General features: G+C 45.7%; 3 protein-coding genes across 3 annotated transcripts in view; 2 read left to right on the forward strand and 1 right to left on the reverse strand.

Annotated features, from left to right (window-relative positions):
- NCOA4 (nuclear receptor coactivator 4) overlaps positions 1–22,256 on the reverse strand; it is a 397,571-nt gene that overhangs the window by 156,577 nt on the left and 218,738 nt on the right. The gene's annotated exons all lie outside the window — the stretch shown is intronic.
- SLC18A3 (solute carrier family 18 member A3) lies at positions 5,139–6,731 on the forward strand (the record flags this gene model as incomplete). The annotated part of the gene is made up of 1 exon (XM_082053637.1): positions 5,139–6,731. One exon carries the CDS (start codon positions 5,139–5,141, stop codon positions 6,729–6,731), a length of 1,593 nt encoding a protein of 530 aa, XP_081909763.1.
- Positions 8,960–22,256, forward strand: part of CHAT (choline O-acetyltransferase) — a 32,031-nt gene continuing 18,734 nt past the window's right edge. The window contains exons 1-7 of the mRNA XM_082052828.1: positions 8,960–9,056; positions 12,022–12,166; positions 14,193–14,384; positions 16,592–16,710; positions 17,858–17,911; positions 20,646–20,826; positions 21,823–22,000. Coding sequence (XP_081908954.1) covers positions 12,104–12,166; positions 14,193–14,384; positions 16,592–16,710; positions 17,858–17,911; positions 20,646–20,826; positions 21,823–22,000 — 787 coding nt within the window. The 5' untranslated portion in view covers positions 8,960–9,056; positions 12,022–12,103. The remainder of the gene's footprint in view (positions 9,057–12,021; positions 12,167–14,192; positions 14,385–16,591; positions 16,711–17,857; positions 17,912–20,645; positions 20,827–21,822; positions 22,001–22,256) is intronic.

The raw sequence follows: 22,256 nt of genomic DNA on the forward strand, positions 1-22,256 counted from the left end.
CAATGAGGAGCTAATGAGGAATTGATGTGGGCTACAGCAAAGCCCCAAAAGGTGAGCAGACCACGAGTGGCTAGTGGAGAAGCATGTGAAGAATCAGTTGCATCAAAACATTTCTTTGGTTCCTGCTCCCTGCAAAAATGAGTGCATGCACTAACTTGAGGATTTTTGGAGCAAGGATATATTCTGCATTTTTACAACTGAAGAGCTGAAAAACAGGATACCTTGGCGGGGGGGGGGGGGGGGGGGAAGAGCCAATATTTTTATGGTTGCTTGGAGAACATTTTTATAGGCTTCCTCAAAAGAGCAAAGAAAGACACAATAGAATAAAACATATGTAAAATTACTAGGAACAGAAGCAGTCATTGGGAGGAGCAGGATCTTCCCAGATCTTACAGCTGCTTCTTCCATCTAAAAGATAGACACCATTTGTAGTCCTCATCTAGTCTGGGACTGACAGAGCCAATGTTTGCAGGATGTAAAGAAGACACAACTGTGGTTTAAGATGACACATACAATAGATATAGGCATAGTGGGAACAATACAGGAAGAGAAATTTCTAACTAAACATTAGGAGACTACTCAAGCTGTGAATTTTATTGGACAGCCAAGTGTGCTCCCAGGGCAGAAGTGAAAACACCATTTGCTCAGCCATTTAGAAGTAGGGACATGACTTTATTGTAGAGAATGTCCTGTACTTTCAGAGTTAAAAGATACTATAATAAGCTCTCTTTTAACTCTAACTGCACAACTGTCTGTTACAACTAACAAGAACATCAGCTATTACTAGAGCTAACATAGGCTTAGACATAAACCCTTGAATTACTTTCTCACTTCTCTTTCTCATCTATTTCTCTCTCTCTCTAAGCATTATTGCCAGAGAGTGAAGCAGTATGAAGTATGACTGCAACATTAAAAAAAATCATTTACCATTCCTGGGGAAAAAAGAAGTTATGACAACCATTTTTAAAGAGAAGTTTTGCTTATTTAACACAGTTTTTACAGAAATGTACTGGCACATTTTCATGTACAGTCCCCATCCTTTGTCACACCTGTATTGGCCATGAAGGTTTGAAAGAAAATTACAACGGACACAGTCTCTCCAGAAGGCTGCACCTGGCGGCCATTAATGTCAAAAGCCCTGTTGGCTGGAAGGGCTAAGGCCTGTCCAGCTAGTGCTGCCAACCAGAGCTGCCCAGCAGGAACCTGAAGCAGGAGCAGGGGCACCAAGCCCTCCCCCCAGTGCCACCACATGGCAGCACCAGCCTTTGGACTTGGCAGCCCCTGCCAGGACTCCTTCTTTCCTCTGCTCTCCACAGCTCTTGTGTGCCTTTGTGTGCCTCTGCCTGCATCTGTGTGTCTGTCTGTCTTGGGAACACAGATTTCAGTGCCAAACTGGAAGGGCAGGAAGCTCAACTACCATTGACATACAGGAATATGTTAATGACTGAGGCAAAATACCCAATGTTTTCTCAATAATTCTACTCATGGCAATAATTTATTGGTTTCTGTTTGACAGCCCCATAATTTTGTTCACAAAAATGCTTTTGAAATTAAGTTGTTGAAAACGGACTTTACCTTCTGTCTCCTTCCTCCACCACACTTCTAAAGACTATAACATGCTTGTCAAACTAGGTGAGCCCCTCCTATTTGGCAGGATCAGACTAGCAGGTCTTTTAATCAGAAATTAAAATTAGAAAAGAAACACATTATTAGTTTAGCACTAAGTGCTAAAAAGTATCGCCATGTCCTCAGGACAACAACCTCTCTATTGCAAGTGCTTGGGCTATTAAGAAAATTAATATTTTGCAGACATGAGGAACTTTCACTCTCTGACTCATTGTGTTTGGGCTTCTCACAACAAAAAATTGTTATCCTGTGGAAGACTCCTAAGGATGCATGACTAAGTTAAGTCCATTCCTGACGGCAGAGTGCATCACAGCAGTTGTTGCTCCTCTCTCTCTCACTGTAAAATCACCCTGACACAGCATCAAAAACAACTGTCATTCCAAAGTGCAAGGACTATCAATTCAGTAGGTAGCAGGACAAGCAAGTGCATATTGTATGCAAGTCATTTTTTTCTGTTTAACTACTCGGATATTTATTTTGATGTCTGGAGATAAACTGTTCTTATTTTTCCAAAATTCTTAAGGTAGGTAGGTCTTTCTTTTAAACTAAAGGGAGTGTGACTGACTGGTCATACTAAACCCCACTTTCCCCTCACATACAGCTTCAACTGACACCATCATCAGACATGTAGATTTATATGCTTATACATGTGTTATGTATTTTCTGTCATTTCTTAAACCTTGAAGATTCTAAATGTAATTTCCCTTCCTGGGCCCTGGGATTTTTTTGACTTAAGTATAAATTCCTCTCTTTGGCAAAGCACTCACCATGAGCTGCATTTTCATTCAGCTACAGCTTCTAGAACAAAGAAAGAAGTCCTGGTACAGTCAGCTCTGTTATTTATACAGACCTAGAATCTTCCTCATCTCCTTGACATTAGCAGTGGCTTTCCAAAACTGCAAGTTCTGCACTGGAGGACAAATGAAGTACATCACCTCCTCCGCATTCCTCCTCTCAAACCAAATAAGTGTCACATCTTCTGGGCTTTGGGATAAAAGTACAAAATTTTAAAAGTCATCTCACCCTGAAGTCCCTTCTCAAATACAATTACAAGTTTTTAAGCCAAACACCAGGGAGACTTTTTTCTTTTTTTACTTTAAATTACTGTGGTTCCATCAGCTTTGACCACATTTGAAGGTACACTTTCTCCCAATTAGTTCTGTCTAGTCAAAGAAGCTCACGTAGCAATGACGCATCTCTTGCAGATAAGGGTATCCACTGATTTGATTTACTAAGAAGGCTAAATTTATTATGCAACATTTTACAAGTATAATTCTGCTTCCCCTTGATGGTAATAAATTCGATATCAGCTCCCCTGAGACAAGAGAACCGGTCCCTTTATTATCCAGACATGACCCCCAGAGCCAGATTCCATTTTAGAGACGGGAAATGGCCATATGTCTGATTAAAAGGGAAACTTTAATCAAATAAAGTGCTTCATCAAGCAAGAGCCAAGATTCCAATACTCCTGACTGCAGCACAGCAATGATCCAAAGTCATATCTGCCCCCAACCCATTACTGCTTAGTGCAAACGTGATATCCATTCCAAACAAGATCCTTCAGCAGTTTCCTTATCATCCTGTGAGCTTCTCCTCCTGTGCCCACAGTTCCTTGCAGAAACACATTCTCAGGTTGCTACCACAGGGTCTGTTTGAGGAAACAGAGGAGGATAGGCTTTTTGAAGTTTTTTTCCCCAACTAAATCAACCTCTCAGGTGACAAGTAACCTGAAACATGCAGCCAAGTGCAGCAGCCATGGCTCTCAGCTCAGTACCCTTCCAATAACACTCTTCTTTCAGACACTTCCAATAACACTCTGAAATGACCTTTTGAAGTATTTTGGATACTAGCTTATTCAGAGTCCCAGGTCAAGAGCTTTGTCCCTATTGTCAGTAGTGTATTTCTGCAGGTTTACAGTGGGGTAGTAAACAAATAACAAATAACGACAACACTGACAGTAAGAATATCATGGGGTATTGTTATTTTAAGCATGCTTAAAGACTCCACTTCTGTGTAAGTGCAATTGGATGTGTATGCCGCTCAATGCAAGGATCCATCTTAGAGCCTTTCTGGCCATCTAGGTAGTTTTCTTGCAAGATACAGGAACTGACAGATAAATCATCTCTCTTTCAGCCATAGAAGCCCAGCTATGCAAGCAAATGAAGGTACCCAAACTCCACATCTACTCAGGAACTGTTCAGTGGAGAGACCCAGTGATTTCATACAGCCTTCTGCAGAGATCTTCCTCAGATTAGGCCACGTGTCATTTCTACTACAGTGGTAATATTTACCCTTTGCTTTATGCCAGGACTATCTTCCTAGTACCAAAGTTTCTGCACCAAATGAGGCCCTTTGCTCTGCAGGGCTTCCACCTGCAGGACTGATTGGGAAAATGAGGGAAGTATGTAATACCACTACACTTGAAGATTATTTCCCTGGTATTTGAGTGTTAGATGCACCCATGCACAGAGTAAGATGGTTATTGTGTTGCTCTCTGCATTCCAATGCAGTTTCAGTGATTTCCTAAGTGGGAGCACTGCCCCGCGGTGGGAGGGGGAAAGGCTCACCCCCAGAGGAGGGGCAGGGCTTAGCCCGGCGCTGTCTAGTCCCGCTGCCGGTTAGTCCGAGCTCCACCGAGCGCGCCCTGCCAGGCCGGCTACGCCGTCTGGGGGATGTCGCAGAGCTGCGCCGGGTGTTGGCGGCCAGCCCCAGCGAATAGCTCTCGGGTTAGACGTCGGTAGCCAGGGGGCCCGGGCTGCGCCGAAGAGGCACAGGGCGGCCGGGGCCGACGGTTCCTTGCGGCCCCGGCGCGGGGAAAGAGGGGGCCTTTGCGGCTCGCACCGCGGAGGGGCCGAGCCGGTAATCGCCGACTGCCGCAGGCGAGACGGACTGCGGACCGCTCCTCCGGGGCAACGGCGGCATAGAGCCCCCGAGGACACGGGACCGCTACCCGCAGTACCGGCGGGCGCACGTCGGACCGGTCCGCTGCCCCTGCGCCGTTCAGGCCCAGAGAGAAACGACAGAGCGAGGGCTCCGAGAGACTGCCGGGGAAGCGGGGGTCGCTTCCACAGCCGTCCGGGATCCGCGGGCAGCGTCACCGTCGGGTCGGCGAAAGCTGCCGGTGGGCCCCGGCCTTGGGGGTGGGGCCCTCTTTCCGCGCCCCCCTAGGAACACCCCCGTGGCAGGCAAGGATCGGTGGCACCCCCGTCCCGCAGCCCTCTTACCGCGGCCGGGCAGCGCTGTTGCCGCCAGCGCGGTACAGCGGGGCGGGGCGCGGAGGGCGGGAGGGGGGGCGCGGGGCCGGCGCGGTGGCGGGGGCGGGTGGGGTTTCCGTGCGCGGCGCTTATTAGTGTGGTGATGGAGGGCCGGCCCCTCGGAGCCGCCTCGGAGCGGCGGCACGGGCTAGCGGCGGCCGCCGGGAGGTGAGCGGCGGCGGCTCGAGCGGCGGAGGCGGCGGGGCCGCCCCCGCCGTGCCCCATGCGGGCGGCGGCGGGGCGGCGGCACTGAGGGTGATGTCGGAGGCCGGGGGCGCGGACCGGGCGCGGGCCGCCGTGGCGCGGCTGTCGGAGGCGGTGGGCGAGCGGCGGCGGCGGCTGGGTACCGCGATGGGGGAGGCGCGGCGGCAGCGGCGGCTGCTGCTGGTGGTGGTGTGCGTGGCGCTGCTGCTGGACAACATGCTCTACATGGTCATCGTGCCCATCATCCCCGACTACATCGCGGCCATGCGGGGCGGGGGGAACGCCGCCAGTCCGTCCGCGCCCGCCGGGGGCAACGAGAGCGGCAGCGGTGGCGGCAACCGGAGCCTCCTGCCGGCACGGTACCCGCCGGCCACGGGGGGCAACGAAGACGTGCAGATCGGGGTGCTATTCGCCTCCAAGGCCATGCTGCAACTGCTGGTGAACCCGCTCAGCGGCACACTCATCGACCGCGTGGGCTACGAGGCGCCGCTGCTGGCCGGGTTGGCCGTGATGTTCCTTTCCACCACCACCTTCGCCTTCGCGGAGAACTACGCCACGCTGTTCGCCGCGCGCAGCCTGCAGGGTCTGGGCTCGGCCTTCGCCGACACGGCCGGCATCGCCCTCATTGCCGACCGCTACGCCGAAGAGCCAGCGCGGAGCCGCGCCCTGGGCACGGCGCTGGCCTGTATCTCCTTTGGCAGCCTGGCCGCCCCCCCCTTCGGCGGCGTCCTCTACGAGTTCGCCGGCAAGCGGGTGCCCTTTCTGGTGCTGGCCTGTGTCTGCCTCCTCGACGGGCTGCTGCTGCTGGCCCTAGCGCCACCATGCGCCACCGGGGCACGGGCCAACATGCCCGTCGGCACCCCCATCCACCGCCTAATGATCGACCCCTACATCGCTGTGGTGGCGGGGGCCCTGGCCACCTGCAACATCCCCCTGGCCTTCCTGGAGCCCACCATTGCCAACTGGATGAAGGAATCTATGGGGGCCAGTGAGTGGGAGGTGGGCCTCACCTGGCTGCCCGCCTTCTTCCCCCACGTGCTGGGTGTCTACGTCACTGTCCGGTTAGCCGCCGCATACCCCCACCTCCAATGGTTTTACGGTGCCCTGGGCATGGCCATCATCGGCGCCAGCTCCTGCCTGGTACCAGCCTGCAAGAATTTTGGGCAGGTCATCATTCCCCTCTGCGGCATCTGCTTCGGCATCGCCCTGGTGGACACAGCCCTGCTGCCCACCCTGGCCTTCCTGGTAGACGTGCGCCACGTCTCCGTCTACGGCAGTGTCTATGCCATCGCAGACATCTCCTACTCTGTGGCATATGCCTTGGGACCCATTGTGGCTGGCCAGATTGTGCACACCATGGGCTTTGCACAGCTCAACTTGGGCATGGGGCTCGCCAACGTGCTTTATGCCCCTGTCCTTCTCTTCCTCAAAAATGTCTGCCAAATGAAACCCTCTCACTCAGAGAGGAACATCCTCCTTGAAGAAGGACCTAAGGGACTCTATGACACCATCAAAATGGAGGAGCGCAAAGGCATGGGCAAAAGCCTCCAGCCAGTGGGCGAAACAGAGGAGAACGGCATGGACTCCTACCACAGAGACCTGACAGGGGTGTCTGAGGAGGATTCATCAGACTATGAGTACAGTTAGGTTTCCTGACATGGCCCAGCCCCAGGAGCAAGGAGGGGCCTGTGGGGGAGAGGGGATGGGGGGGGGGACGAAAGCATTATTGCGTTATGTTTCTGTACCAATGTGCAATATATACAGTTTAACCTTTGTCATGATGTAATGGCTTTCTTCTTCTAGACTATTTTTAATTAGTATTTCCTTCAGCATTTTGGCAAGGTGGAGGCAAGGGAGAATGGGGAGACAAATCCTGAAGAAAATTATCAGAATAATCATTGGCATAAATCTGGAGGGGACCATTCAAAAACAAAACAAAACAAAACAGCAACAACAAAACACCAAACACAAAACAGAAAAACCAACAGCCTCATAGATGTGATACAATTGTGCCAAGTCTTCTCAAGCTGAAACTGTGTGTGACATACTGTATATCTATGTAAAAAAAATACAAGAAAAGCAAAAAAGTCTGTGTATAATTTTGAATGGCATATTCAGGGACTACATAAATCTTGTGTACATATACTTAGATTTTTCAGTTGGTTTCATATATTTAAGAAGAGCAACAACTATCATGACATCTTATTCTTCCTTGGAACTAAACTAAACTAAACTGTTGTACTTTTTTTCTCTTTTGTGCTGCTCTCCGGTAAGTGCAATATACTGTATTATACTGAAGTCCAAACTACAATAATATGATCTGAATAAACAGAATTGAAGGGGATCGATTGCCTTTGTTTCATTGTTGAGGGCTGCTTGAGGGGAGGGAGCTGGTTATTCTCAGTGCAACCCATACAGTAACAATTCCTTGTAACACAAACCTCATCGGTTACCAAAATCACCCAGGAGAAAACCCCAGTACAAAATGTTCCCATTCATTCTTCAAAACATATGTTAACAGGTCCGAGCAAACAACATCGCACTATGAACATGCTATCGATCGCCTAAAAACAGCTCCTCATATTCTCACACGAATTTAATTTTAATTCTCACCGCCATGAATTTCAGTTTTCGAGTATTACATTACCAGCAGTTAGAGACACAACACTGGAAACAGCATTTCTTCGTTCTGAATGCCAGCCCAATTGCAACATGCACACCCATATGTAGCCGACAGGGATTAAACGAAACAAAAGATGCACGAAGTGCTTCATTCAAACCTTTGCAAAAAGTGGAAACCTTCGATCCAACCACAATGGAATCAGTGTGCATAATTTACCCTGTAAATTTATCTTTATATAAAATAAAATCGTTTATTTAAATTCCTAGCTCATTAGGAAACAAAATAAATGACTTATAACCTCAAGTGGGAGGAAAAATTACATAAACGGCCACAGCAACCGTTAAAGGGCTTCCACCCGTCCCCGGGGATCTGGGCGCCGCGAACGAAACGCGGAGAAGCCGTTCGTTGGTCCTGCTGAGCTGCGCGGGACGCGCGACTCCGCCGCGCCGCAGCTCCGGCCAGGCGGCCGAGTCGCTGCTCAGGCGGCGCAAAACTCATTAAAACACCGCGACGGTGCTTTAGCATGGCGGGTTCGGCGAAGGAGCGATGGCCACTGCGACAGGAGCCGAATCCCGCTTCCCTAAACCGCAACGGCCCTCTTTGCGGGAAGCGGCAACAGCGGCGCCTCCTCTGGCCCACCGCCCCGGGGCCGCCCCCGCTCCTGCCCCGACACGGTCCGCTGCTGCCGCCGACTCGGGGCCGCTACCGGCCCCAGGGCAGCTCCCGCAGAGCCCGCGCCGCTCCTGGGACTGCTGCCGCCCCGTTGCGGGCTGCCGCCTCCCCGGGCCGTGGTACCGGCAGCCCACTGGCAGCACCGCCCGCCCTGTCCCACCACGGAGCTTTCCGGAGCGTCAGGTGCCCCACGGCGACACCACTCGACACTAGTGACAATCCCCGTAGAAACACGGGTCACCGAGAGCTGTAACCCTCAGGGGCTCCCCTTGCCGCCGCCGCCGCGGGGGAACCTCTCGGATGACCCCGACGGCAGTAAGGGCGCGGGCGAGCCCGGATCTGCTGGGGTACTCCCTCCCGCCCCCCCGGGCACAGGTGGCACTGGTGCTACCGCCAAGCACAGCCTGCCGAAGGGGCCGAAAAAGGTCGGCGCGACCTGAGCGCAGAGGAAGCGCGGCAGCGCCTGTTGCGCGCAGCGGGAGGGGCGGGCAGGACCGGGTCGGGCGGTGCCGGGGGCGAGGGGCGGGGAGGAGCCAGGCGGCAGCGGAGACGAGCCGCGCTCCTCACGCCCCTGCCCAGAGGGGACTTGGCCGCGGAGTAGACGGCGGTACCTTGGACAGAGCCGCCACGACGCGCGGAGCCCGCCCGGAGCCGCTCGGGAGCGCCCCGACGAGCAGGTATGGGCGGGCGGGGCAGCAAGTGCCGGGGACTAGGAGCCGCGGGCCCGGGAACGAGGGAGCGGGGGCGGCGGGTTCCGCGGAGCAGAGCCGAGAGGGGTCCCCTCGCCAAACTTCGTGGCACCGGCTACTCCCATGGGGCCGCCCCGCTGTCGCCGCCCACAGGTCCCGTTGCGACGGCGGTTCAGGAGGGAAGGGGATCCCCGGGGCTGAAGCGTGGGAAGGTCTCGGGGCGCACCGGCAGCCTCCGACGAAGCGTCAGCGCTCCCCGCCGGGCCCCGGGACTGCTGCGGCCCGCGGGAGCTCAGGGCAGGCGACAGGGCAGCTCCTGGCTTTTCTCGTCATGTCAACGGCCGCAGCAGTGCGCACTTCACACATGTATTCCTGATAACTCATGCATTCCTCTTAACTTTAAGCACGGATTCCTAAGAGCTTTAAGCTTTTCTTCCTGATAACACTGAGAGTGAGGATGAGTGGATAGAGGCTGAGTGCAATGCCCTAACAACGCTACACACAGCAAGCTGCCTCCCAAGTCCACAATGTATGGAGAACTCAACTATAAGCGTATGGGCTTATTTCAGTCCTTCTCTGCTATCTGCTAACAGAGAGATCAGTGCTTTTTGTTGTGGATTTGAGCTGCTGCTTTGAACTGTGGGGAAGGCCACCCAGCTTCGCAGCCTGCCGTGACTCACAGCCACCCTGCTAAGCTGCTCACTCCAGCCCTTCAGCTAAGCCAGCTGTAAATAAAAAGACCTAGGATGTTTTTTTCTTAATAACTTTGACAATGGACCTCACACCCATCCAAGTGAGCAACTTTGAAGTTGAACCATCTTGAATTTCTGCAGGATTTTCTCTTGTGTCAGTTTCCTTGTCCTTTGTTAAGCAAATAGAGGATTGGGTGTGATGCTAAGCTGGCAGCACTCGAACCAGAGACAAAGCCTCAATTCATCCCTATGACAGAGAAAAGCACAGTTCAGGCTACTACCCGCAAACTCTTTAACACACTCATTTTACAGATATGTGAGTCTGTTACCAGTAGCGTTTCCCACAGACACAGAGCCAGTATGGACTTGTAGTCAACGTGACTCCATATTGCAGTTTGACAAAAAACATAAGGAAAGAAAAAAAAACAAAAGTCCCAGTTAGAAGAACACCAGCAGGATTTTTTTCCTTTAGGGAAATACAGCTTTAGGGGCTCTGAACACAAAATGGCTGCTCTGTATTTGAACACAGGTGGGGAACTGAGGCCAGCCCATAAACAACTGGGCAAACCACAGTCTTCCAAGAGTTACAGGATGTGTCCATCATTTGTAGTGCTTTGAACCTGTGTTGCTAGGAATAGAATGCACAGCTAAGTGGTGAGACCTGTGTAGCACATGAGAGGGAGCGGAGCAGCACAGCGGGTTAATATGGCCTTTCCATGAGGGAAATAGTTTCTCACCCGGGTTGAAATCATGAGCAGATGACAGATCAACATGAGTTTGCTGTGTGGCTCACTGCAGGGCCCCAGGGACATCTCTCAATCTTATACAACCTATTTCACAGCACACAGCCCCACTGGCCGCCAGTGCAGAACAGGGAGAGGACAGGGTCGACACAGGGTGTCAGTGACCACATATACATTGGCAGAGCCACTCTGAAGCTGGAGTAGCCAAACCGATTCCTCAGGAGAGGACTAATGCACAGCTATCCCTGCCCATTGCTAACCAAAACTCTTCTTCTCACTTCCATACAGTGTAGGTTTTTATCCAAATAATTTTTAAAAGCTGTTGTAGAAATATTCAATGGCACTGAATGTATAGTCCCAAGGGTTTCGAAAAGGAAATATGACATTCTTTTCAACCTAGTCAGCACATGTTGTCCTTTATATTTTGCATACACACAATGCAAAGTAATAAAAATCTGGAAAAAATATCTGGAAACAAAAAAACAAAAACAACAACAACAACAAAAAAAAACAACCAACCAAAAACAACCAGCCAAAAACAACAAACACACCTGTGATCTATCAAGACCTGACTGAATGCATAGAACTGTAATTGAAAGACAGTTTCTTGGTGTGGGCAGTATTATATCAGAAGAAATATGTGCACCATAAAGCTTATTCTTGTACAGAAAAAGGAATAAGAGGCATCTTTAGAAGTGAAACCAGGACAAGCACAATACCAGAGAGACACAAGTGAAAGTATTTGCTCTGTCACAGATGAATTCTGTGACTTTTGGCAGGTTAAGCCATCTCCCTGGATAGTTATATGCTATTTGGAAAGACTGTGCGAAGCTGCTCAAATGCGGTGTATGCCACCCCTCCCAGTCCTCCCACAGCCAGCCTGCCAGCCTAGGCAGGCTCACAGGGTCCCCAGCCCAGCGCTATGCCCCAAAGCACTGGCACCCTGCAAGCTTGTAGCCTGCGGGGGACAAAGGCACATCTCCTTCAAGCTCCTTTCCACAGCTTCCACATCTTTAAAGCAGAGATGACAGCACCTCACTGTGTCCATGGAACCATGCAGTGGCAAATAGATTTAAAGACTGCGGTGCTTTCATATCAAATGGTAAAGACAGGATATATAAGATCCTTAGACAGAAAACTGCAACCTTACTATTGCCAGTGTCAACATAAATACATTCAAAGAAAAGTCACCTCTTTCCTCCAGCTAACAAAGCATGTAGATCATGGCACAATGCACTGCAAAGTAAATTAGAGTGACAAAATAAACCATGCTGAGAAGGGACCATTTATGTGCATCAGATAGTCCTGGATACAGAAATTTATAGCAAAATGTGACAAACAATGTCAGAGCAATCTCCACAGGGCTCAGTTCAGCCACTTTTGAATGTTGTACTTCTATTTCTCTTCAGTTTTGCATTCTGAAGCTTCTGTGTATGCTTGCGCAGGGAATACTCCCCATGTACATTTTGATTATAAATAATGGGTACTGACTGGACTTTAAATCTTTTCTGTTTCCAGAACTGAGGCGTGAGGCTTCATAAGTGCCCCCAAGTGGCTTCAATTTCTGTCCTCAACAAAAGATATTGAAAGAAATGCAGGAATGCCTGTCCTAGAAAAAAACATGCAGAAGAAAGAGAAAGATACATGCAGTAAAGATGAGACAGTAAGTAATTATTTCTGGGAAAAAAGGTTGAGGATAGATGGCTTAACAGCTTTTAATGCTGTAAATTAATAACTGTAAATCAATCTCTGTTCCAGAGTGGATTTCTTCATTTCAGGGAACACTAGTTATCCTGCAGAAGTTTACAGTCAGGAACTTTTATCTAACATTAGTGCTTCTCGTATCCAAAACCACTCTTCCTCCCAACATCCTGTGAAGAACTCCAATAAGGGAAATACTATTACACAACAGCAGATGCAGTACTGCATTGTCAGAGATGTCATGTAATTATTTCTTAATAGTTCAGGATTATCAAACTATCACATATGATTCATTTTCAAGTGGGTTTTAAAGATGCCGGATGTGTATGCCTATAAATAGTTGAACCCTTGGGTTTAAAGCTTTTTTCCTAAGCAGAGTCATGAACTGCACCGTAACTGTACCCAGAAAGATAGGGCCAAAGCCAGGTATCAAAATTAGGCACATCTCTTTCCACTGACCAAGAAATTAATGACAGAAGAGATATGCCCTGACTAAACATAGCTTGAAACTGTAGAATTACCATTCTTTTATTTCTGACACCCAGAGTGTGTTACAGGCTAGACTGGATTTCCATTTCCATTAATAACAGGTAATCCTATGAGACTTTTTATGAGTATTTGAAATCTTCATTTTCTAGATAGGGAAATGTAATGCAGCACTGACTTTCCCGTGGATGTCAAAAGGCAGAGCTGGTACTTGAGCTCAGAGGACACGCACTCCCTGCCCTTTTCAGAGCACTTTTTTCAGACCCTCCTCCCTGAGTGCACTAGCAAAGGAATTTGCAGCTAGCCTTGCTCTGAGCAGCAGGTGGGACTAGGTGACTCTCAGACATCTCTTCCAACCAAAATCATGCTATGGTCCTGCAATTCTGTGAAAATGAATGTCTAGTATATCAAGAGCTAGTAACAAAATCTGAACTTTACTTGCTTTAGGAGACAGGCAAAAATCAAATTAGAGAAATAAACCCTCCAAAAGTTTATGGTCTATACTAACCACTAATGGACAAGCATAGCTGAATTAGATGACCATTTCTCAATGGGGAGACATGTCCACCTCCCTGAGCATCACAGCCTCATGAAATTTCCCAGTCTTTCATGGATTATACCCTTACTTGATTTTCCCACTGCCCCTGTAAGTTCTCTGGCTTTTAAATGACTACACTTCACTTGGTTAATTCTACATCAAAAAACGAAGGAAGTTTAACTGCTTGGACAGCAAGAGATTGTTCTCTTCACAGATACTATTGTTTTCCTGCTCCAAACAGGATAAGGATAAAGCAAGTATGAACAGAAATGTTTTATCAAGCCTTCTAGTAGTGTCCCAGACTGGCTGACAGTTGAGGTCTGGCAGGGTAAAACACAGGTTTATTGAGGATTGTATGTAGTCAGTGCTACTAAACAGGTAGAATTGCATGTTTTCTATCTCTGCAACTTTATAACAAGTCATATTACCAGTCAGACAAATATTAATCCACAGTTTTACTAATCACAAGTTAAATGCCCTTCTTTACTAATGAAATAACTTCTCTTAATGCATTATTTTACTATGCCCTGATGTATTAGAAGATTTGCTAGAGTCTAGCTCAGACTATATGCTTGCATCATGCCTATCTGCCTGTTTGTCCTAGGATTTCTAGAATCTTTACCGAGGAATATTCTCAGTTTTCCACTAGTTTCTTGGCCTATCCATTTGAAATCTTCATTGGCCAAAGGCCAAAAAATAGAGCTACTGGAGAGGTACCACTGCTTCAGTATTGCATACAACTGCATACTATGTCCTAAAATCCACGCAAATTAAGACCTAATGAAACTCCACTAAGTCACACAATTACATTTGCAGTAATCAGGAATGTCAACTTCTAAAAGAGAATAAATGGATTTTAAAATGGGTGCAATATATTATTCAGCAACAGAAGAAAAATAAAGAAGGAAAAAAAAAGACAGTTTGGGAACAAGTAGAATTACTTGCTATTTCTTTTTGTGATTAGGCAGTGCCAAAACTCCCAGTCCCACCACTGCAACAGACCTTACGCATGTACCTACAGTGCATGAAACACTTGGTGACAGAGGAACAATTTAGAAAGACTAAGGTCATCGTGGAACAGTTTGGAGTTGCAGGAGGCCTGGGAGAATCCTTGCAGCAAATACTTGAGGAGAGAAGGGAAAAAACAGCAAACTGGGTAAGCAAATGCAGCTGAGAAAAATAATTGCTGTGTTGGATGATGCTTATTTACAAACTCTTTGTAATGTTCTATTTGTGATCCCTGCTTTCTTTCAGTGGGTCAATGCAAGCAGGGGTCATATCAGATTCTACCAAAAGGAATGAATATTCAGCCACAATACGCTAGAATTTTCAAACAATGTCAGAATCCATGTCATTATTATGTTTTCAGATCAACAGGTTATTGACATATATGAAGGAATTCATGCACCTCAGCTGCATGCATGCAGGTGTCAACTCTATCTGTAGGATGCAGTACATACAGCCTTTTTGGATGTAGTTTCTTCCTTTCCCTTTAATAATAGGATGTAGAGTTTTTATTAAAATGAAAAACACTTTCTGACAGAGCTATAAAAAGTGCCTTGCACACCCATCTAGCCAAGGCTCTGATGCAAAAATTATTCTAGAATGGAATACCTTAGGATAGCAATTACTCAAATTAAACTATTATTTGCCATTCATTGTCACAACATACCAACATAGTTACCCTGAAGTATTTACTTTGCTGAATATCCACACACATGTAGACATACATATATGTATAATATCTATCACATTGACCATGGTGTGACTTCAGCCTTTAAGGAAGTCAAGTTTTCTGCTTCCCAAGACAGGAAAATTAAATAAGCTGTAGATAAAGTAGATTTTATTATTCCACAAAGTCACAGTTCATCCTGCCTGCAGTAATTGTGTTAGAATGTGGCAGCTGAAAACTAGAAATACTCATTTTATTCATGTGCTTCCATCCCATCAAGGAAGTGAATGGTTTAATGGTTTAATGGATTCAGTGAAATCCTGCAGGCTCACTACTGATGTCAGTGAAGTGTGGTTTCCCTTAACTTTTCAGTTGTGTGGCCTGCAAGAAAACTCCATCAAATTGCTGCTGGAGTCAGGAAAAAAGGCTACAGTACTGACAGTGCTTTTATTTTAAGAGCAGTGCTTAATTTCTGAACTACCTGTTGCCACAGTCTTGAGGGCTCCACTAAATGCTGTCCAATCTCATTGTGTTTTTCTGATGATAGAACTTCATGTTTTGGTGGCTAAATTAACCATCACTTAAATAGTGTTCCTGATAACAAATAGTGTTCCAGGAGACAACTGTTCATTTAACCACTTACAGCATGAAAACTACAGAGGAAGGATGTATAAACATTTTCTGAAATGTCTCAACTTTAAGTACCGGTTATTAAAATTAAATACCTGATTCTTAAGATAAACTAGAAATGTTCTTATTTGGAATTTAACTTGCCAGGAGTACAGCTCTAGCCTGTTCTCCTGAAGACTCCAGAGACTATGAGGGAAGCATCTGTTCTAACAGCTATGAAATATCTCAGAGGAAACCTTTTTCAACTGATGCATGCATTCATAATTATTTTTGCATAATTTCATTGTTGTTTATAGTTACTATATGCAAAGCATGCCTACTAACTCTGAAAGACCATTTGATATTTTTATGAAAACCTCAATTTTCCAAATAATGATTCTTCAAACTCTGCTCAGACACAAAGGAATATGGTTACTGTACATCCGTGTTTTCAATAAAAATGGTTAGAAATTTAATATGTGTGTCTCTCTGGGTCAGGCATCAGTAATTTGCATTTGTGTCAGTGGACACAGAGGGAATTCTCCAGGGAACTTACCCACATGCAAGTATCTGCAGGACTGAATCATTAGGCTCAGAAAATTCTTTTCCCACTCCATGTTGCTACAGGACAGTATCTGATGGCTAACAACAGAGCATCTTGGCATCATTGACAAATATTTGAAGCCCCCTGAGGAAAGCCTTCACTAGTAAAATTCTGTCCATCTCTTAAATATATCCCAATCACTATTCAAGAGTCAGCAGTTAGCATGTTGTACTCAAATGTTTTTTTTTTTGTTGTAGAGAGAAGCAAACAACAAAATACCCAAACTACCACAATATGGAGCTTGTTTACTTTTTAATGGAACATACCGTAAATTGCTATTGATTGAAAAACAGGATTATGGAATTGTGGCTGATTTCAGCTGAGCTGAGGTCACAGAGCCCAGACTGAAAATGCTCAGCAGCTCCATTAATCAGAGCCCATGCCTGACACCAGGAGCACCGAGCACTCCCCCCCTCACCCCAGACTGCCTTTCCTCATGTTGTTCACATCTTTAAGAGTTCTTGTCCCCTTCCTTCAGGTGTTTAACTATTGGCTGGATGACATGTACCTCAACAACCGGCTAGCTCTTCCAGTCAATTCCAGCCCAGCAATTATCTTTGCTCGTCAGTATTTCAAGGATGTAAATGACCAGCTGAGGTAATGTACCACAACTTTACAGCTTTTGCTAAATGAAAGGATATTTTAAACGTACTGTTTTTGCAAAAAGACAATAAACTTTCATTAAAAAATAAGGGCTGTAAACATTAAATTATTTCCTACTAGGCCTGCTGATTGAAGGCAGTGTTTCTGGGGTTACTCATACTGATATTCAGAAAGAAAAATGTCATCACAATTACTTTTATTGCTTGAAAAAAAATGCCAAGGGATTTATAATTTTTAAGGGAATATTTGCAAAGCTTCTCATCGTATAATTCAAGTAAACCATTTTGTGATGGAAAAACAAAATACACAGCACAGAATATATGCCTCCAGACATGCTTAGAACAGGATTCCATTCCTCAGCCTTTGCTAAAACATTTTATCCTTTTAAAATAGTAAACCAGATGAAATCGACCTTCATATAGTGCAATTTTCCTCTTTGCTTTTAGCACTCTCTAGCTGCTCATTACTGAAAGAATTAACTGCATGTGAATTTATGCTAATATAAAACAGCCAGAACCTTGAAGCCAATATGTGTTATTTTAACATTTTGCATAGACAGCCAATGCATCTTTTTACTTTACTTTAAACATAACTATAAATGCTTTCATTCATTACAGACTAAATTTATTGTGCACACAGCTTCCAAAAAACCTCAACTTTGCACTTTCTAATGCACATGCTTTAACAAGGAAATATTTTTCTCAGAGCCTCCCATTCAAACACAGTGCAAATGGGCAGTGTCAGGAAATAATACACCTGTCCACTGCTCAGCAGAAAGAATATCTGCTTAGGACAGGAAGTACTCTAATAAATTGGACGGCTTATGAGTATTGATATGGAAACCCCTCTTAAGGATTCTGTTAAATATTCAGCCTTTGCTTACGTTCTCTAAATAAATGCTTTCAGGCTTCCTCCTGTGGTAGTCTGTTTAACCATTTGAAGGGACCATCTCTAGGATTTCATATTTCTCTTGACATTAATTAATTTATGTTTTGGTGGGGGCGGGGGGCCTTTCTTGCCAAGCCAGAAGACTTTCCCTATGCTGTGTCATCAATCATTCAGGCTCTCCTCTGTCTCTCAGAAACTGCCCAGTATTGCCAAATGACAAAAGACTGATGTCACTTCTATCTGCTACTTGCAGGTTTGCTGCCAATCTCATTTCTGGAGTGCAAGACTATAAAGCTTTACTGGACACGTAAGTAGCTTGGAAGGAGAGCTGCTGCTTGAGTATCTGCAGGGCTTCTGATTCAAGGGTGCTGTAGCATGCTCAAAGTCAGGCTGCATTGCACCCCTCCACCATTTAGAAGGGATAGGGCTCCGTCACGCTCCAGGGCAAGCGCTTCAGCAAATGTTATGCACTTTCTGTTTTATTACTGCAATCTAACAAGTTGGAGAAGGGTCCTTTTTGATGCCTAGTAGTCATCACTCTAGCACACACAGCACAGCCCAAAGGACACACACAATCTACCTAGCAGAGCTGTTGAGAACACCCCAGAAGTCTGTGCTCCCCAGACTCAAAGTACAGCAGCACTGTGGTTAAGCAGCCCGCACACCTTCCCTGGCACTCGACACCTGCCAGGGTGCTGCACCCCCTCCACATACTGCACCCTCCATTTAGAACATCAGCCCCCCACTTCCCGCAAAAAAGAATTCACCCCATCAGGAGAAGGAAGCCTTACCACAGACAGGTAGCTAGTAAAAATAGTTCAGTAGCTAGTAAAAATAAGAAGTTACTTATGCCTTTGTTACATTCTGTACGTAAACACAGTGAAAATCCATGATTCTTTAAGTCATATATAAGGTATCTCATAAAAGCATTTTACATAGCACTTCTTAACCTCACCTAATATTTTCCAAGTTTACTGTGGAAATCACTGCTCCCTGAAGACCAGAAACAGTGGAGAGCCAAGCACAACGGACACCACATCATAGTGTGGAAGGGGTCACTTTCCTGTCTGGAGACACCAGAGGCCTGTATGATATGCTTTAACCAACACTTGTTTGGATGAGGAAGGCAAAGTCCATAATCAAACAACAAAGTGCCTATCATCTATAAATTAAATAAAAGAAAGAGGAAGAGCTGTTTGATTTTTCAATTCAAAAGCCTGACAACTACTCAGAAAGTATAGAAGATAACTTATTTAAGAACACGTGCTTTTGTCCAAGGTATACTATGCAACTGCATATACCGGCACCGATGCACTGTGAAGTACTATTGCATGCTAACGCAGTTTGTTTCATCTTTATAAGACAGGATGTAAGATAAAGAAACCACATTGCTCAAAGAACAATGTAAATTCTTATTATTTTGACCTTGTTACTCTAGATCCAAAGATTCCTGTGATCAGAGTTGCTTGTCTTAATAATAATTTAAATCCTTGCTACTATGTCCTCATATTGTTATTACTGTTTGCTTATCACCCCTCCTGTATAATTATGAGGACACCATAATTGTAACATTTTCAGGTCCTTGTTGCTGTTAAGGACTTCTACTAGCGAGTGTCCTGCTAGCTTCTCTTGCATCATCCCACATGTAGATGCACAATATTCCAGTGCAAACCCAAGTGTTTAGTTTTAACCATGCAGATATTCCATGCAGTTGCCAGGACTAAATATTTCAAACAAAGCCCAACTTGCTCACATAAAAGTGTTATAAGATCTTAAGCAGACATCTCCTAAATCTTTACAAGTTCTTCTGGTGCCATCAGTCAGAGTTAATAACCCCTTTCTTAACTGCTATATTTACAGATTGTCTTATCTAAACCTACCATGCTATTCCACTATTTTCCATCATCATCGATGCTCTTTAAAACTCTGTTCAACCTAAGAGGATTTCTGCATTATGCAAAATGTGGGAGAAGGAAAAATAAGTGATACAGAGAGTCTGAGAGCCAGGAATCAAACTGAATATCCCTGGTTTAGAACTGCAACAGTTTTAAAGAAAGTTAAACAAGATAAAGTAGCATAAAACATTACCCCATATCAGCTGTGTGACAGTAACCCTGCCAGTGTGCTTCCTTGCCCCTGCCCCTCTCTGGCAGGCTGGAAGCTTAGTCCCCTTCTGCTGAGGGAAAACCCCTGCACCACAAAATCTTCTTCCTGTGGTCTCTGCAGCCTCTCCCAAGCAACAGCACCATTATTTCCTGCTGCAGTGTCAGTGGGATATTTTACAACCCACAATCATAATTGTGATAATGTGGTGCTTTGTGTGGTATGGGGTTTTTTTGTTTATTTTTGGCATTGTTGGAGTTTGTTGTTGTTGTTGTTTGTTTTGTTGTTGGCTTTGGTTGTTTGTTTGTTGTTTTCCTGGCTGCTAAAGAAGCCTTTTAGGAGGTACTGTTTTCACGTGCCTTCTAATAAAAAGATAATAGGTTTTCAGCACTTATTCCCCCATAGATTAAAGTAAGGATTAGCACGTAAGCAAGGCTCTATGGAAAACAGAAATGCCCTCTGTATTGCCCCAGACATTCCCTGTTCATCAGATAAAGCCCTCTCATGCACACTCTAACCACTCTGCATAGAACAGGGTCACTATGATTCAAAGTGAATTTAATCAGGTTTTTTTTTAAGGCGCTATGTCTTTTCTAGCTATTCTGCTGACTTCCATCCTGGCAAGTTTCCGGAGTCCCATCTAGGCAGGCTTCCTACGCACATTGCAAAGACGCTTGTGACCTGCTATTCTTTCCATGTCCACTAGATGATAATGCAATTGCTTAATGAATATGCACAAAGCTGCCAGGAATGATGTATTTAACGTTGGTATGGGAATTCATCTATTTCCCTTATACTGTAATCTTGTTTTGTTATTCAATTTGTGTTATACCTGATCTAATTGTAACAGAACAAAGGACAGATTAGATTTCTTTTCCTTTCTGTCTCTCTCTCCCCTCTTTTTCTCTGGCTTTGTTTTTCTCCTTCTCTCTCTCCAGCCATGCTTTACCTGTTGATTTTGCTCGTGGACAGCTGTCTGGTCATCCTCTCTGTATGAAGCAATACTATGGACTGTTTTCTTCCTATCGTCTTCCAGGACATATCAAAGATACCCTCGTGGCCCAGAAAAGCAGTGTAATGCCAGAACCAGAGCACATCATTGTTGCTTGTAACAATCAGGTAAATTAATGTGGTGTTTGGGGTTTTTAAAATACTTTTCTACATTTCTTAGTTCACTTAAATTCACTCAAGAAGAGTCTAATCTAATCACTATTCAGAAACACAATTAGCGAGCTACATATGAGCTCACTTCTTACCAAGCATTCACTGTCAATATTTCCAAAATATGCTTCTGCAGCATTTTTGTTCTTAGCCTACATTATGTTCCAAGTACAGTGATGCAGAAAGGAGGACTGTGGCAGAATTTTTTTGCTTTCTCATTCAAACAAAAATGTTTATTAAACAGAGATGAAACCACAGAGAAAAAAATCTTATTAGAGTGCATTTGCTGGAAATGCTTTTCTCTTGATATCAAGTATGGGCACACAACACATGGCATATATACCACCATTCCATGTAGGGGGACCTAAGCCATACCTGAAGAAGTGAGCACAGGTGCAGGCAGAAATACAGAAGCATTAGCATTAATCTGCCCCAACCAATAAATGCCATCAAGCAGCAGAGTGTATTGGCTGGGCAGAGCCCTCCTTGACTGTTTGTGGCACTGGAGCCATGCCTGCAGGCCCCTTTGGAATGAAGGGGTTTATCCCAGGATAACAGGTCTCCCTTTTCCAGGAAGATCTGTTCTTCACCTCAATGGGAAGTTCTCTAGATTATCTAGGTTGTTTTTAAACAAATAATTCCATGGAAATTATGTACATACTTCCTGATTTTATCTCTTCAGGTTTTTTAAGCTTATTCAAATAACCTATGCTTTATTTGAGCCCAACACACAATATAAGTCCACTATAGCAACTGCCATTACACTGGTATAAAGACAGAATGAGGGAGCCCTGGGCCAGCTCCCAGTGGTTTTGTGCTCCACTGCCTGCTGGCCTGGCTTTCCAGGCAGGACTTCAGCTTCTCAACAACCACACAGGCAAAAGCAAAATGCTGGATGAGTAAGGGTCCAAACCATCTGTGACTGTTCTTCCGACTTCTGTCATTTTTTTGCAGTTTTTTGTTTTGGATGTTGTCATTAATTTCCGTCGTCTCAGTGAGGGAGATCTTTTCACTCAGTTACGAAAGATAGCCAAAATGGCAGAGAATGAAGAGGAAATGCTGCCTCCAATCGGCTTGCTGACAACAGATGGCAGAACTGAGTGGGCAGAGGCAAGGACGATCCTTATGAAAGGTTAGCAGCAGCAATACCAGCTTTCTCCTCTTCATCATCTTCATCCTCTTCCTCCTCACCATCATTGCCTTTCCTTGCTGGGAGTGAACGTTACAGGCAAATATAGGACTGAATGTGCGATTTCAGTGCTCAGATGTGTGTTACCAGGGAAGCAGCAGGTACAGTTTGACCCTTTGGCTGTGTATGTTTAAGTGTTATGTCATGTAAATAGCTCTTACTCCATTCTCTGTTTTTCATCACATAAATGACATTACGT

This window comes from Streptopelia decaocto, assembly GCF_964273445.1.
Source record: "Streptopelia decaocto genome assembly, chromosome: 5".
Classification (NCBI taxonomy): domain Eukaryota; kingdom Metazoa; phylum Chordata; class Aves; order Columbiformes; family Columbidae; genus Streptopelia; species Streptopelia decaocto.